This window comes from Penaeus japonicus, unplaced genomic scaffold (assembly GCF_977035675.1).
Source record: "Penaeus japonicus unplaced genomic scaffold, GWHDUDI00000001_assembly GWHDUDI00000014, whole genome shotgun sequence".
In the NCBI taxonomy this organism is placed as follows: domain Eukaryota; kingdom Metazoa; phylum Arthropoda; class Malacostraca; order Decapoda; family Penaeidae; genus Penaeus; species Penaeus japonicus.
Window position 1 is genome coordinate 33,503,891 of NW_028234416.1, and position 17,500 is coordinate 33,521,390.

The window sequence follows — 17,500 nt, forward strand, 5'->3', positions numbered from 1 at the left end:
TCCTCTCAAGAGTGACATTGCATTTTTATGTCAACATGGTCTTTATCACTACGAGTATATCATCATCATTGGACCACGTTACGAATCCCTTATTCAAATTCCTTCTACCTCCTTTAAATAATGCATGACGTAATGATATTCAAAGTGAAACACAGTTAGAAGAAGATTGAATCAGGAGTCGAGACGTTTCGAATCTTTTTTTTTTCGGAATTCGTCTATTTTGATTTTTTTTTCTTCGTCTGATGAGGCACTGAGGATGAATTCAAATGTCAATACTCTTATTTCGTTGTTATTTTGGCTGTGTTGAATTGTATCTGTGTATATATACTACTGTGTTTGTATTTTGTTTGTATTATTTTGTTTCAAAGGTTTTAGTCCCGCGGTCTCTCAAGTCCCGCGGTCTCTCACCTGTAAGAAGCAACCCGGGTGGGCGTGACGTCATCATGGCGGCACCGAATCTGGGGAAGAAGAAGAAAAATATTATATTCACCTGATTTGATGTTTACATTACGAATAATCGTATCATTAACGTTCGTCATATTTTCCGTATAAAAAAAACCCTCAATTCCAGCGGTATTTAAATTATCTTTGTCATAAATACGTATTCTTACAGATACCACAGCTGTAAAATGATAATCTAAAAATCTATCACATGATGAAGAAGAATCACAGTTTTTTTTCTGGTAATGTAATTGATGACTTTGATATGCATACTTCTTGCATGACGTTACATTCCTCATGAACAGATGCCTAAAGAATGACAAAATCCATCTTTAACATAAAAAAAACAAACTTTTCGTTCCCGACTCCTATTAACTCTCTAAATTCCAGCAAACTTTTACTTATCAATTCATTTGTTTGTATTGTCAGTTTGGGGAATACTAATTTATGTGCGATTCAGTCATAGGAGCACCTGCCTGCCATGTTCTTATAGATGAGTTTGGAATGTTTATTGTTAGTTACGTTAGCGACTCGTGGCTAATGCAAGAAAGTTTGTTAGAGCAAATACAGACCCGCTTGCAGGTTTAACTCTCTATGTTGTTTTCATGTTGTAATTTGCATGTAAACTAATTTCATGTTTTGGGTTTCCATTTTTTAAGGTCTTAGTCTCGTGTTCTTTTTCTTTCTTTCTTTATCTCTTTCTCTTTCTCTCTCTCTCTTGCTATCTCTCTCTCTCTCTCTCTCTCTCTCTCTCTCTCTCTCTCTCTCTCTCTCTCTCCTTCTCACTATCTCTCTCTCTTGCTCTCTCTCTCTCTCTCTCTCTTCTCACTATTTATCTCTCTCTCTCCTTCTCACTATTTCTCTCTCTCTCTCCTTCTCACTATTTATCTCTCTCTCTCTCTCTCTTTCTCTCTTTCTCTCTCTATCTCTCCTCTCCCTTTCTTTCTTTCTTTCCCTATCTCTCTCCGTAATAGAAAAGCAAATCTCTCTTGCACACACAATGAAAACGGTGCAGATGCTGTTTGAACTTCACTTTGAACTTCAGTCCGTATTTACAGCAAACTTCGTCTAGCTTTCCCAAGAACGATAGACATAAAATATGCTGTGTAGGTGTGCATTAATGAAATCCCTATAATGCGTGGTAAATATAGGGAAAGTGTTTCTGTAATAAAACGGGTAATGACTCTAATCTAATTTCAGTGCTGCTGACTTCAGGAATAGGATTTGATATGAAGTAAATTTCACCTGTAGTTTTTGCTTTTAATGCAATTACAAGATTTGAATAATTCCAAAACATCGTAGATTCTGATATCAAAAGCTTAGCAAATAAATATATTGAACTATAGAATATGAGTTGCATACAGTGTGTTAGTAGTTAAAACTTGTTATGGTTACTGAAATAAACATTGAAATGGTTGATATCAACCAATTACCATCACCTTAACCGTCAACTTATAGACGAAAGGGAAATAGAGTGAGTGAGAGAGAGAGAGAAATAGATAGATAGAGAGAGAGAGAGAGAGGTAAAGAGAGAGGGAGAGAGAGAGAGAGAGAGGAGAGAGATAAAGAAAGAGAGAAGATAGAGATATATAGATAGATAGATAGAGAGAGAGAGAGAGAGAGAGAATGAGAGACAGGGAGAGAGAGAGAGAGAGAGAGAGAGAAGAAGAAGAAGAAATAACTGTTTCATTTCCACTTAAGCTGAAAAACGTGGAACTAATAAATCAGATTTCTTCAAGCCTAAATGTTTACGTTTATGCGCTGGTGTACAATTAAGTAGCCATTACTCTTGCACTCACAGTCACTCTAGAGACGTCGTTAAATACTTGTAAAAAAAGACATTTGCGGTTTTGTGACTATCAATTTGTCTTCATGTTGTTGTTCTTTCCATACTGTTTTCCCCTCACTTTCTACAGCATCCGCACAACACTACGGCGATATTCAACACTTCTAAAGTTATAAGATAAATGTTTTTACGAAGCTCGGTGATAGCTTTTGTGAATCTATAAATCTTTTATCAAAATACTTAACTTTTCTCCTTCCTCTTTGCACCTCACAACTCATTCTCACAAATCCCACTATTCTATTCAGCGAGACACCACAAAATTCGACCATCTCACGCTAACTTCACACCATAAAGAAATCAACATCAAAGCTTACAGTGCAACGCAAAGATTCTCACAATAACACCTTCTACCTGTGGATGGATGTTCCAGATATCTTTCGATATATTTCCTGTCCAAAAGCAAGCACTCACGCCGTCATGCAGTGGCCATAAACAGGACGTCATGAAGCACCGGCGGTCGTGAACATTACCGTGGAGAGAGACTAGTTATTCGCCTAACGTGTAGCTTCGAGTGAAGAGAGGACCCTCTTTCCTCTTGTTTTCCTCTTGGATGCTGTTGAGGACGAGTCTCAGTCACTCCTTCGGTACATTCCTCCTTCGGGAGATCATAGTGAACTTAAGATGGAGAGGAAGAAACCTTGTTGGATAATTTTTCTTATATTACACTGGATTATTATGCACTTATTTCGATGGTATTTTCGCGTTTTTTTTTAATTTTCTTCCTTTCTTTCTTTCTTTCTTTTTAGACTATTGATTCTGTAGTCAGCTTTGAAATACGATCTGTGTCAGAATGTGTCAGAATATACACTTATTCCGATTGTATTTTCGCGTTTTTTATTTTCTTTTTCTTCCTTTCTTTCTTTCTTTTTTAAGACTATTGATTCTGAAGTCACCTTCAAACTACGATCTGTGTCAGAATGGTTGTTTATCGGTCACTCTCTCCAACGCATGTGTAACTAGGTGCGTACGTACGGTCACGCCACATAAGCAAGCAAATCACTGCAGTTTATCAACCTGAACCCCCGGTATTTCCGAAACTTATAACACTTCTAACTTATAACACTTCTAACTTATAACACTTCTACCTTATAACACTTCTAACTTATAACACTTCTAACTTATAACACTTCTAACTTATAACACTTGTAGCTTGTTCTCGGTACGCGGTATCGGAGTGTTCCCTGGTCGAGAGACGGACCCTTAGTGTATACGGTAATGACTCCAGTTTTGCTTGTAATGCCGAGAAAGTTAAGTTGCATTTTAACTAACAACAGATGTTCGGTCTCCTCCTGTATGTCGTACTTTTTTTTTTTTTTTTTTTTTTTTTTTTTTTTTTTTGAGGTTGATCTTGTTTACGTTCTCAGCTGCTAGGAAAATTATTAGTCGAGATTACTCTTATTTTCGGAAAGATAGATTATGTTTTTTTTTTGTGTGTGTGTGTTATTGTCGAGGTAACGAAAGTTTGAAAGTTTAAGTAACTGGTCCCTAACAATGGATAGGTGGTTTAAGAAAGGTAAAAGAATGTCTATCTTTGATGCTTTGTCTATCTACCTAACTAAATCTATCTATTTATGTGACTGTTCACACACATACACACAGACAAACAAACAAACAAACACACACAAACAGACAAACAAACACACACACACACACACACACACACACACACACACACACACACACACACACACACACACACACACACACACACACGCACGCGCACACACACCGTGCATTATCGTACACCAAGGAAAATTCACTCAAACATAACCTATTGTCATATGACAGTGACTTTCTTTTCGTTTCAATCTTATTCATATACGTAATTATTTCCTCAAAGACTGTTATTTATCTTTTTATCGTATTATGTTCTCGGTTTTCACATAGAAACTTAGACTACTTCTTTAAAGCAACGGCAAAGCAAATGACAACGACAACAAAAACATGCACAATTTGATTAATGAGAATATCTAAATTTAAATTAGCGAATAAACGTAATTAATAGTGAATCATTATTAGTTAATAATTGAAAGTTTAGTTAAAATTAATAGTGATGAATAGCATACTTCGAACAGATTAAAGATCACGCCAACAGTCAGATACATTAAGAGTAGCAAATACAACAGTAATAAATCTAGCAATCTAATTTCCACTTTGACACATTGCATTTCCGTGCAGGATGTATTGCATGTATTCAGTGCTTGGGGACATCTTGTGAAGGATGTCTTCCTGTGATTTCATGCAACTTCGATAGGTTACGTGACCTGATTTCATTTCGTGTTTAGAAGGTGGTTATAGATAGGTGAAATTTTTCGTTTAGGAAGAGTGGGAGGGAGAGAGAATAGGAGAGAGAGAGTAGGAGAGAGAGAGAGAGAGAGAGAGAGAGAGAGAGAGAGAGAGAGAGAGAGAGAGAGAGAGAGAGAGAGAGAGAGAGAGAGAGAGAGAGAGAGAGAGAGAGAGAGAGAGAAGAGAAAGAAACCGACAAATGAAAGAGAAAGAGAAAGAGAGACACACAGATAGACAGAGAGAGAGAAGAAAGAGAACAAGAGAAAGAAAGAAAGAAAGAGCGAGTAAAGACAACGAGTTGCTCTATATATTTCCACTCCCTCCGAAATCTCTGCCTATCGCTTATGTAACTGCAGCGCTTCCATGCAACATTTAACCTCTTAAACCTAATATCTTTTCCATTTCACTTGCCCGAGAATATCAATGCCATTAGCCATTTAAACCTAATGGCACTCTTTTGATTTCCATTGAACGAGGAAAATAGAGACACGTAAACCTTTCCATGATCTAGATATCTCTCTATTAATAAGATTTGATAATGTCATTTGAAATCATTAGCACCTTTGATAAGTTTTGTTACGTCATGGAAGTTCCTTCGTATTTTTAAGCATTTCACTTAATTCGGGTAATGATAAAATTGATGGAATGTCTGCCGTTCAAAGTTCAAAGTTTCGTCAAGTGCTGTTGATTCCTTTTTTTTTTTTTTTTTTTTTTTTTTGATGTTGTGTAATGGCTTTGATTTTCGTGATGTAGTTATTTGTAAAGTAGATTTGTAAAGGGAAGATATTGATGTGAAAGGATTATTTTATGTTATATGTGTGCATATATATATATATATATATATATATATATATATATATATATATATATGTATGTGTGTGTGTGTGTGTGTGTGTGTGTGTGTGTATATATATAAATGTGTATGTGTGTAGCTATCTGTGTGTGTGTCTGTGCTATCTATCGTGTATATATATATGTATATATGTATATATATATATATATATCTATATATATATATATATATGTGTGTGTGTGTGTGTGCGTGTGTGTGTATGTGTGTGTGTGCGTGCGCGTGTGCGTGTGCGCGTATATGTATATATGTACGCAATTACATAGACATATTTTGTGTTTGTACGTACCCACGTTCAATACACATTTATCGAACACACAAACTCAAAAACCCCAAAACCTTTAACACAATTCTCTCTCGCATCCTTCCAAGAATAACATAAGAACATCCACGCAAGAAGTACACCACCGAACAGAACAAGAAAAAAAAACAACAACAACAACAACAACAACAACGGAATCTTGCACGACAACCAATCATCAGCAAATTGATACTTCATTTCAAGCGACAGTAATTGATCCCCATTTTGAAATTGGCGTACGCTTAATGACTCGTATTTTTCATTGAGGAGTGTTGAGGTTAAACCCACGGGGGGGGTGGGGGATGGGGGGGGTGATCGGGGCCGTGAATGAACAAAGGAATCAATGAAATGTATAATTGGTACGTTTAAATGAATGAAAAGTAGATAGATATATATGATAGATTGATGAAATTGAATAGAATTGAATAGATGAATAAGATATGATATAAGTAATAGGATAAATAAATAATGATATAAATAAATGATAGATAAAATAGATTGGAATGAAATGAATTAACGAGATGAAATAAAACAATAATCCAGATAATCCAGAAAATACAAATGAATAACTATATCTATCTTTATTCACACACATACATACACACACACGCACACACACAAACAAACAAACATACGCACATATATACAAACCCTACACCGTCAATTTTCCCCACTTAACAAAGCCATCAATTAAACCAATATCAACCTTTAAACACAATCCTTATAATCCTACTATATACAAACAAACAATACATTTTTTTGGGGGTAAAAGACTATTTAACTTCAATGTTCTATATAACGGAAGAGATTCGAGTAAATTCGCGGTTTCTCAAAAAAAAAAAAAAAAAAAAAAAAAGGGGGCCATTTAATAGCTGGTCACTAGAAAGGGTCTGATTACACCCAAGAACCGCTAGTTGTGGTTAGCTTTGTCACCCAGCGTGCCACACGAAGACGCTATTTAAGATATCACGGTCAAGAATAAGAAGAAGGCAGGAAAAAAAAGGTAAGGTGTAAAAGTTATGTTTGCTTTTTTTTTTTTTTTGCTGGGGGGAGGGGAGGGAAGGGGAGGGGAGGGGATGGAGGGAGGGAGGGAGGGTGGGAGGGGTGGGGATGGATGGAGGGAGGGGAGGGAGGGAGGGAGGGAGGGATAGAGAGAGAGAGAGAGAGAGAGAGAGAGAGGAAATAAGAAAGAGGGAGAAAGAGAAAAGGAAAAGGAAGAGAAAGAGAGAGGAGGGAGGTAGAGAGAATGAGAGAGAAAGAGAGAGAAAGAGAGAGAGAGAGAGAGAGAGAGAGAGAGAGAGAGAGAGAGAGAGAGAGAGAGAGAGAGAGAGAGAGAGAGAGAGAGAGAGAGAGAGAGAAAAGAGAGAGAGAGAGCGAGAGCGAGAGAAAGAGAGAGAGAAAAGAGAGAGAGAGCGATAGCGAGAGAGAAAAGAGAGAGAGAGAGAGAGAAAGAAACAGAGAAAGAAAGAAAAAAGAAAGAGAGAGACATAGAGATGAACGAATCATCCCACCTGCCGTCCAAAAACTCGCACCTCGAATACCAACAATGAAAATCACAGCATGACATAAAAAACACCATAAACGTTAAATGCAAAAAGACAATAACAATGTCATCCCATCTAAGAGAACAACAGAAGACAACAACAATTGCCTTGACACACTCAACAGGAGGAGTCATGCAAGAACAAAAGAACGGCGACCATATCAGGGATATTGCACGAATTAACATAAACGTGTAGGTGAGATGATGAATTACTCATGCGTGCGTGATGAGTAAATGATGGATGACGGCTAATGGCCACGATGAATATAGATTTTATTTCTGATTGTAATCTTTTTCTTTTTTTTTTTCGTTTTTTTCTGTGAAGTGAGATTTGTGGAGGAAAAATGGCTGATAGGCGTACATACACACACACACACACACACACACACACACACACACACACACACACACACACACACACACACACACACACACATATATATATATATACATACATATATGTATATATATATATATATATACATGTGTGTGTGTGTGTGTGTGTGTGTGTTTTGTGTGTGTGTGTGTGTGTACATCCTCTATCTATCAGCAAGTATATATAAATCTACATATATATCTATGTCTGTCTATACACACACACACACACACACACACACACACACACACACACACACACTTACATGACAGAACCCTAATGTCATGCGACTCTCTAATACTCCAAACTTTCGAGAAAATTCGAGAGTAATACATTCTTGGCGATCCGTCTGCCTATGCCGGCATCCATGCGACCATGAATGCATAATTAAGTGATAATTAATGAGCTCACGCCCTGACTGCTAATAGGTTGCAGAGATATGTGTTTTGCAGCTCGGCGTAATGCTTCTGTAATTGCTGTGTGGATGCTGTTATGATGGCGTCTTTATAAGATTGTTATGAAGATGTGGGGATATAGTTTGTTGTATAGTAGTGGGGAGGGAGGGAGGGAGGGAGGAAGGGAGGGAGGGAGAGACAGAAAGAGAGAGAGAAAGAGAGAGAGAGAGAGAAGGAGAAAGAAAAACAGAAAGAGAGAGAGAAAAAAAGAGAGGATAGTATCAAACTATATTATTCATTAGTGAAAACCACACTCATAAACACATACACACACAAAGAAACCAAACAAAACAAAATAAAAACGAAAAAGTTAAATCATTAATCATAACATTACACCTACACAACAACACAACAACCTCTCGTAGTCAAAAACCACCAGCATAATACGCGAGTAAATATATCCCAACATGGAACACAACAAAGGCTATGTGTACACGTACCTGTATGTGAGTAAATATGCATGTACGTGAGCTTGTAACGAGAGCAGGACGCTTTTAACATCACGCAGGAAATAGAAAGGTAGTGAAGTTAAGGGCGGGAGAGGGGGGAGGAGGGGGAAGGAGGTGGGTGGTGGTGGCTATGAGGGGAGTTGTAGAGGGGGGGTGGGTAAAGGGAGGGAGGGAGGGAGGGAGGGGAGTGGGACGGGGAGGCGAGGCGGTGATGAAGGGAGGAGAGTGGGGCGGGGAGGGGGCGGTGATGGAGGGAGGGAGAGAGAGAGGGAGAGAGGGGGTGGGGGGTGATTGGGGAAGAGAGGGAGGGAGGGAGGGAGAGGAGTGGGACGGGGAGGTGGGGCGGTGATGGAGGGAACGGTAGAAGGAGAGAGGGGGGAGGGAGGGAGGGAGAGAGGGGGGTGGGCGAGGTGATCGGGGAAGGGAGGGAGGGAAGGAGGGAGGGGGAGGGGGGAGGGAGGAGGTAGCCGACAAGTACAAGTTCACCTGCAGGAAGAGATGCACGCCTGAAGCTCCGTGCGTGATCTAGATGAAGATTTAGGTGACTCTCTTCTCTCTTTCTTTCTTTCTTCCTCTCTTTCTATCTCTCTCGCTTTCTTTCTTTCTCTGTCACTTTCTCCTTCTTTCTTTCTCTGTCTCTTTCTCTCTCTCTCTTTCTTTCTATCTCTCTTTCTCTCTCTTTTTTATTCTCTCATTCCTTCAATCTCTTCCTCACTCCTTTCCTTTCCCCCTCCTTTTCTCTCCCCCTCTCCCCTCTCCCTCTCTCTTCATTACCCCTCCCTCTCTCCCTATCACCTTCACCCTCACCCACACCCACACCCACACCCACACCCAAACCCACACCCTCCTGATTGGCCGCCACTCAAACACACTCCGTACGTGAACGGGGTGGATGACTCGCCGATGTAAGAGCCGAGGCCTTTTCATCTGTCAGCGAGGGAAGTAATGGACTGAAGAGAAGAATAAAAGGTGGCTGAATGAAAGGAAGTCATTGAGGAGAGAGCGCTGGGAAGACGATGGATGGGCGTTGGGACTTTTGTTTTTTTTTGATACTGGGTTACATGTGTATGCTGTGTACTCACGCGTATGCATACTCGCGTATACATGCACACACACACACACACACACACACACACACACACACACACACACACACACACACACACACACACACACACACACACACACACACACGCACGCACGCACGCAAACACACACACACACATAAAGAAAATAGAGAGAAATTGTATGGACATGGCCACATATACATAAACAAATAAACAAAATGAATAAATATCCTCAGGACCCAACGAATTGCTAGCCTTAAATTACCTATTCCTCCTTCTGCCTTTCCCCCTTCCCTTCCTCCCACTCTTCCACCCACCCCTCCCACCCGTTCCACCCCTTCCACCCACCCCTTCCTCTGCCACCCATCAGTTTTCGAGCGACAGGTGGCGCTGAGAGGCCCCACCCACCCACCCCCCGTTTTCTGTTATCTATTACTCCCGAAAGGGAAAGTAACTATTATGCGGTTTGTATCAATAGAGCAGACGCGCTTCAGGGGAAACTGTGACATTTTTACTTTCCTTAATGTTAAGGCTATAGCGGACGGGTGTTCGAGTTAGTTTTCAAGTTCTAAGGACCTTTCTAGCATGACTTTGAAGTTCTCTTTTATCTTTTTTCGTCATTTATTATCAGTTTTGTAATTGGTTACGGGTTTAATGAACTTGTTAAGTATTAAAGGAAAATGCAGTGACAGAAAAAAAGAAAAATGCAGTGACAAAACTGACTGTTACTTGTGACGTTAATGTTTTCTTTTACTTAAATCGTGGTTAGTTCGATATCCAACATATGTCCCTTTGCCTTAATGGAGCATGTCGATAATGCGGGTGAACACTTAGGGCAATTACTGAAGGAAGAAACACCAAATGGCGCGTGACTTATTTTCAAAATGATTATAGCATGTTTGTTTTCTTAACTGTAACACAATAAGACTATTAATCTTTTAAGCCTAATGTTTTAATGAAATTATATATTTTGTGTCAAGATAATTTAGAATAACCGTGATCAATTTAGTATCACATCGTTTTCCAGGCAATAAGTCATTGAGAAAATGATAATTACACGTAATGAGAGCAAAGAAAGGAACATGAGGAATGAGAATCGGTAATATATCATAAATGTATACATAAACGGAGTAAGTTCTCACACTTTCATTACCGGCTCTCACGTCGAAGTCAATCATCACAATAAAAAAAAAAAAAAAAAAAAAAAAAAACATATATAAAAAAAAAAACATTATAACAATCTCTCAAGACATCACCATCCACCTCGGAAACCTCTGACGAAATGCATCTTTCTTTCCACCAGACCGAAAGCGTTTATAATTCTCCTATAATCTTCCCTGACCACGAATTCCGACCGTGAGTTCTCTGCGACCACGAACAAGCTTCGGCCATAAGTCTACGGCTTCTCACGCCATCTGTCACACCTTGAAGACGTGTTTACTTGGTTGTGAGGTTTGAATATTAAAAAAAAAAATGGTTTTGAAGGTTATGTTTGGTTACTATGGCGTAAATAGAAGAAGGAGGAGGAAGAGGTGGTGGAAGAGGAAGAAGAGTGGAAGGAGAAGGAGGAGAATAATAATAATGAGAAAGAGGAGGAGGAAAGGAAGAGAAGAAGAAAAAGAAGAAGGAGGAAGAGGAGAAAAAGATTATCAAAAGTTGTGGTTCGTGTTTACAAATGGCTAATAGAAGACAAAGCTAAGCATTACGTATGGATGTCAAAAGCTGAGGTTATGAAGTACATCCTAGATAATTTATTAAAAATGAGCAGGAAGACATAACTAATTAAGGAATGGCTTAGGAGAGTCTTAAGCTCTGCAAAGGAGTTTCATGATCCGTGTCCCGCTGTGAAGAGACTGAGTGAGATTGAGTAGAAGGAAATGGTGAAGGATAGTTAGGTGTGTGTGTGTTTGTGTGTGTGTGTGTGTGTGTGTGTGTGTATGTGTGTGTATGTGTGAAGACCACTCATATGAAAAAAAAAATAAGAAGAAAATAACTCCCTTCTTCCAAGTTCTAACTACTACAGGAAGTAAAAGAAAAAACAAAAACAAAAAAACATTGCAGCTGAAGCTTAAGAAAGCAGCGAAAGCTCATAAGCATCTTAGGCGTGAGGAGGCGTGTGTGTGGGCGTGAGGGAAGTGGGCGTAAGAGTACAAAGAAGGATCTGAGCGTGCATGCCGTCAGGCACGGAAGGGGGAGGGGGAGAGGGGGGGGGGAGGGGGAGTCTGGTGCTCTAGATTTCACTTGGTGAGGCAACGGAGTTCTGATGGGGGGAGGGGGGGAGGGGGAGGGTAGGAGGGATTAAGAAAGGGGATTAGATAGAAAATGAATGGAGATAATTAGCAACTTGATAACCTACTGACGATAAGATCTTTGTTCCTTACTGAAAACGAAAGTACAACACCATTTTTTCTTCTTCTAGAACATTTAAAAGTACGAATTTTCTTTTACTCTCACACGAGAAAATAAAATAAAATATAAAAAAATCGAAAAATGAATACAAGTACATATAATCATACCTATAACTAAAAAAAAGAAGAAAAAATTGAAATAGGAAACGAATATAAACAAAATAATTCAAAGCTTGCAGACTTTTGTTTTTTTATTCTTTGTTCCTTCAACGCGACACCGTCAAGGCTGGGAAAGAAGAGGAAAAATCTGCCAGATGTACGATAATCTCCGACGGACTCATCTGCCAGAGCATCTTCATCTTAAAAGACCCGCTTTTTTGCATGTCAACTCGCCATGCGGTTTCGAGTTTCACGATTGAACACGATCGTTGAATCGGGTAATGTTTTGACGAAACTGGTTTGGAAGGAATGTAGCTTATCGAGACGAAATGGCTTTTTTTTGTTTGCTTTTTTTTTCCTCTTCCTGTATTTTACTTGTAGTTATTTGATATATAGTAAAAGAGGAGAGAGAAGGAGGAATGGAATGGAAGGTAGAGATGGAGGTGGAGAAGGAGGTGGTGGAGGTGGTGGAGGTGGTGGTGGAAGAGGAAGAAGAGTGGAAGGAGGAGGAGGTGGTGGTGGAGGAGGAGGAGAAGGTGGTGGTGGTCGTGGAAGAGGAAGAAGAGTGGAAGGAGGAAGAGGAGGACAAGAAGAATAATGAGAAAGAGGAGGAGGAGGAGAAGAAAAAGAAGAAGAAGGAGGAGGAGTATGAGGAGGAGAAAGAGAGAGCGGAAGAAGAAAAAAAAAGAAAAAATGAAAATAAAAAGAAATAGAGAAGCAGAAAAAGGAAAAAAAAAGAGAAGGCAAATAAGAAGAGAGAACAGACTAAAAACACACCAAACTCTCATTTCACGGAGATAACCGAAGATGACCGAGGATGACCGAAGATGAGCGAAAACTTGAACCGATGAATCACACCGAAAGTCGTTTTCTTTTTATTTATTTATTCCTTTTTTTTTTTTTTTTTTTTTTTTTTGAGATAGGCGGGTTGAGGAGGTCAAGAAAATTTCTATATTTCTCGATCAAAATATACATATAATTCATTTTTTTTTACCTTGCTTTTTATCAGATCATGTAATCTTTCATCCCTAACGTAAATAAAGTTTTTTTTTAAACTTTAGGACATTTAGAAAGTTTGTAAATTTTATTGAGAGTGAAAACACGGCACGTAATTACAGCTTCATTTAAGCGAGCGAAATCGTAAACACGAAAGATTGAAAGAATCACGTAAGAAAGAAGAGAATAAGAGACAAAGAGTGATAATGTGTAATAAGAGACAGAGGGTGATAACGGATCTGTTTTGCTTTTCTTAACTTCGTTTGGTAATATATAATGAAAGAAATGTGTTTAAAAAATAGCTGAGAAACGTAATGCGGAAAAAACGGAAAATGCTTTCAGATGAAGAGGAAATGAAAGTAAGAAAGATAATTGGAGAATGAAGGAATTGCAGGAAAAAGAAGAAAGAATATAAGAAATGCAAGGATGAAAAGAAGAAAGTTAATAATTAGTAAAGATAAATAGAAAAAAAAGAAAAAAACATCAACAATTCCATAAGACAATAACCAAGAAAACGATTAATCAACAACAACAATTAAACATTGAATAAGCAAAAAGAACAACCAAACAACAAACAAAAAATTAGTCAACCACCAAAGTCCCTATAAGAGTTGCCAAGTAGGGAATTTTATTTCCCCTTCCCATACAGCTTTCGGTTTCACTTCGGTGTTTCGTTCCCATTGATGTAAATCTACGGAATGTTGCCCAGCGTGACGTCAACAACAATGCAGGTGTTTGTGTTTTGTGTTTATATTCCGAACGTAGGAACAGAGAAAAGGGAGATAGGGTAAAGCAAAATTGAATAAATGCTTATTGAAACGTGCAAGGGGTATAGGTGTGTTAATCATATGTTTAGGTTTGAATTATTACATAATTACGTATTAGGTAATTATCAAGTGTGAATTATTTCCAAGTTATGCCAGGGTAAAGACCGTAATTTTGTGTGGATTTTGTTATATAATGCACCGCATATATATCGGAAAGTTCATGGTTACACTCCAACCCACAAACATATACCGTGTGTGTGTGTGTGTGTGCGTGTGCGTGTGCGTGTGTGTGTGTGTGTGCGTGTGCGTGTGCGTGTGCGTGTGCGTGTGCGTGTGCGTGTGCGTGTGCGTGTGCGTAAGCGCGTGCATATGCACATGCATATACATATACGTCCGTGTCTACGCGCACGAACGCACACAAACACACACATCCAGCACATATGGGTACATACATATAAATAGCCATACACTCACGTTCTTCACAAGCCGACGAGAGAGAGAAAGCCGTCAAGCCAAAAGATGAAAACGAACCACACTATCTCTCCCCGCGTATAAGAAGGTAGTTACAGCATCACGACTTCGAAATAGCTAATAATGGAGAGGCGATGGAGGTTCTGAGTCAACGGAAGGCACTGGTCAGGACTTGAGTTACGTCTCGTAAGGCTGGACTGGACGTGCATGGCGGCTGAGTCGACGGCTGGGCTGGACTCTCACTCTCTCTTGCGTTGTGGCGGCTCGTCTGGGCTTAGGGGTGCTTGGGGGTGCTTTTATTTGGTTGGGTCTGGGTTCTTCTTTTTCTCTCTCTTTCTCTTTCTCTCTCTCTCTGTCTGTCTCTGTCTCTGTCTCTGCCTCTGCCTCTGTCTCTGTCTCTGTCTTTCTCTCTCTCTCTCTCTCTCTCTCTCTCTCTCTTTCTCTGTTTTTCTCTCTTTCCCTGTCTTTCTCTCTCTCTCTCTCTCTCTGTCTCTGTCTCTGTCTCTCTCTCTCTCTCTCTCTCTCTCTCTCTCTCTCTCTCTCTCTCTCTCTCTCTCTCTCTCTCTCTCTCTCTCTCTCTCTCTCTCTCTCCCTTATATAAGTAAGAGAGAAAACACATGCTCATACCCCTTATGCTTCAAACTACATATTCAACTCACATAACCAACGTAGCAATATATAAACAAAGACACATAAAAACATAAATAAACAAAAAATAAAAAAATAAAAACAAGAATAGATAGATAAAACAAACAGAGAAACAAAAAACAAAAAACAAAAAAAGATTGAGAAGATTATTTTTCTTTTTCCTATTTCATCATCTTTTAATTATTATCATCATTTTCATTTATTTATTCATCTATTCATTTGTAATTAACGAACTTGAAACGGTACGATGCATACTCGTCGTGAATTAAATTAATATAAAAAAGAAAGTATTCTTTTGATAATGTTAATGACAATTTATTTTTAAGTTTAAGTAGATGATGTTAGCATAAGCATTCCATTAGAGTCAAAGAAACAAAGAAACAAATAGATTAATAGACGACAAGACAACAGACAATCAGAGTCAATGTACGATAATTTATCCAATTAAAGATACCAATCACAATTAAAAAATGCAGATCAGAGTAATCAACATTGCCAATAAGAGAAGACGAAATTTAATCAAACAAATAAAATCGTATATAAAAAGAGATAAAGATAAAGAAACAAGCCCTGAAACATGAGATAAGAGAGAGAAAGTGGCATGAAGAAGAGAGAGGGGGAGGGGAGGAAGGGGGGGAGGAGGGAGGGAAGGAAGGGGAAAGAGAAAGGAAAGCTAAAGGGAAAGGATCGAACCGGTTACAGAATGGCAGTGCGTGGGATATCAGAATTAGGGGGGAGGGGGAAGGGGGGGGGGAGGGAGGGAGGGAGATGTAGCGTAGGAGGAAGGAAGGAGGAAGGAGGAAGGAGGGGGGAGGGAGGGGAGGAGTTGCAGGGAGAAGGGAGGAGGGAGGCTGAAGGGAATGGCAGCGTGGGAGGAGGGAAGGAGGGGGGAGGGGGTGAAGGGAGGAGGGAAGGAAGGGGTAGGGGGTGAAGGGAGGAGAGAAGGAGAGAGGGAGGAAGGGGGGGAGTTGCAGGGAGAGGGGAGGAGGGAGGCTGAAAGGAATTGCAGCGTGGGAGGAGGGAAGGAGGGGGTAAGGGGTGAAGGAAGGAGGGAAAGAGGGGGGAGGGGGTGGCAGGTAAGGGCAGGGAAGTTGCAGAGTAGAAGGAGAGAAAGAGAGGGGGGGGAAGACTAGCATCGTTGGGGGAAAGGCAGGAGATGGGTGGGTGGGTGGGGGGGGGGGTGGAGGTGCATAGTTGGGGTACATGGGGCGAGAGTTAGGTTGCAAGAGGGGGGGGGAGAAGGGGGCAGGGGGCTGGGTTGTACTGTGGGTATAGCGGGTAGGGTATGGCAGGGGGGGGGGAGCTGGGTAGAGAGATGAGTATGAGATGAAGGGGGGAGGAGGTGAGAGGGGTGAGACGAGAGCTAGTTAGCAGTGCCAAGTTGAGGCCAGAGGACGGGACGGGGGGAGGGGAAGGGTATAGGGGGGAGGGGCGAACAGTAGGGGGGGGGTAGAAGGCAGAATCAACAAAGAGAGAAGACGAGCAAGTCGATCTATCAACCCGTATTCAAAGCAAATCCGTCTGAATCAACCCAAATCAATTCCTTCTCTCGATAAGATTAAATACCTCAATAGACCACGCGCCACATTCGTGCTTGGTGCATCCACATCAAGCACAGTCACTTAAGCTCCACGCAGAGACAATGGCTTAATGTTTAAAGCATTTAGATCAAGACAAGGCAAGCAAAATCCCTTTTATCTGAAGGATCACAAGCCGAGAAAGCATTAGATGAAGATGACAATAAGATTTACATTTAAAGAGAAGTCGGGACAGAGAGATAAACATTTATTGCAGACTAAGAGCAAGATGTAAACAACATCATTGTCAAGGACCTGTCTAAGATATTATCATTCTCCTCTTGAAGGTTCAAATGAATAGAGAAAAAAAGGTATTCTTAGGAAAGAGATTTATATTGTAGATATGTATTTTGGGACATATTTTCTCTTTTTTGGAAAGCGTATTTCATTCTTTCTCTCTATCTCTCTCTTTCTTTCCTTCTCTCTTTCTCTTTCTTTATCTATCTTTCTCTATCTCTCTCTTTCTCTACCTGTTTAGCTCTCTCTCTCTCTCTCTCTCTTCTCTCTCTCTCTCTCTCTTCTCTCTCTCTCTCTCTCTTTCGTGTTTCATTCTAATCTTCGCCTACTCTCTCTTTCACGTTTTCTTTTTCTACTTTCTTGCGTGACCCCTTTAAACCGTGCGAACGAGATTTTAAAAATTTGTTCTTTGTTCTTTGTTTCAGTTCGTGTTCTGGTGCTTGTTCTTTCAGTCCTGTCTTTGCTCGATTTCCGTGTACAGATAAGAACATGTGACTGTGATCCAGTAGTTCTGTGTTGTTGCTATTATCATCATTATCACTATTTTCTTCCTAGTTCGTTATTGCTGTTGTATTATGACCATTCGTGTGGTTGTAACACCACTATTAAGTTTATATGAGAAATTGATCTTTTAATTATTATATGCATTACGACTATACTAGCGTGCAAGAGCGAGCCAAGTT

General features: G+C 39.9%; 1 protein-coding gene across 2 annotated transcripts in view; it reads right to left on the reverse strand.

Moving 5' to 3' along the window:
* LOC122261828 (uncharacterized) overlaps positions 1-17,500 on the reverse strand; it is a 37,713-nt gene that overhangs the window by 15,527 nt on the left and 4,686 nt on the right. For both annotated transcript variants that reach the window (XM_043029619.2, XM_043029620.2), the window contains exon 2: positions 409-458. In XM_043029619.2, coding sequence (XP_042885553.2) covers positions 409-445 — 37 coding nt within the window. In that variant the 5' untranslated portion in view covers positions 446-458. The remainder of the gene's footprint in view (positions 1-408; positions 459-17,500) is intronic.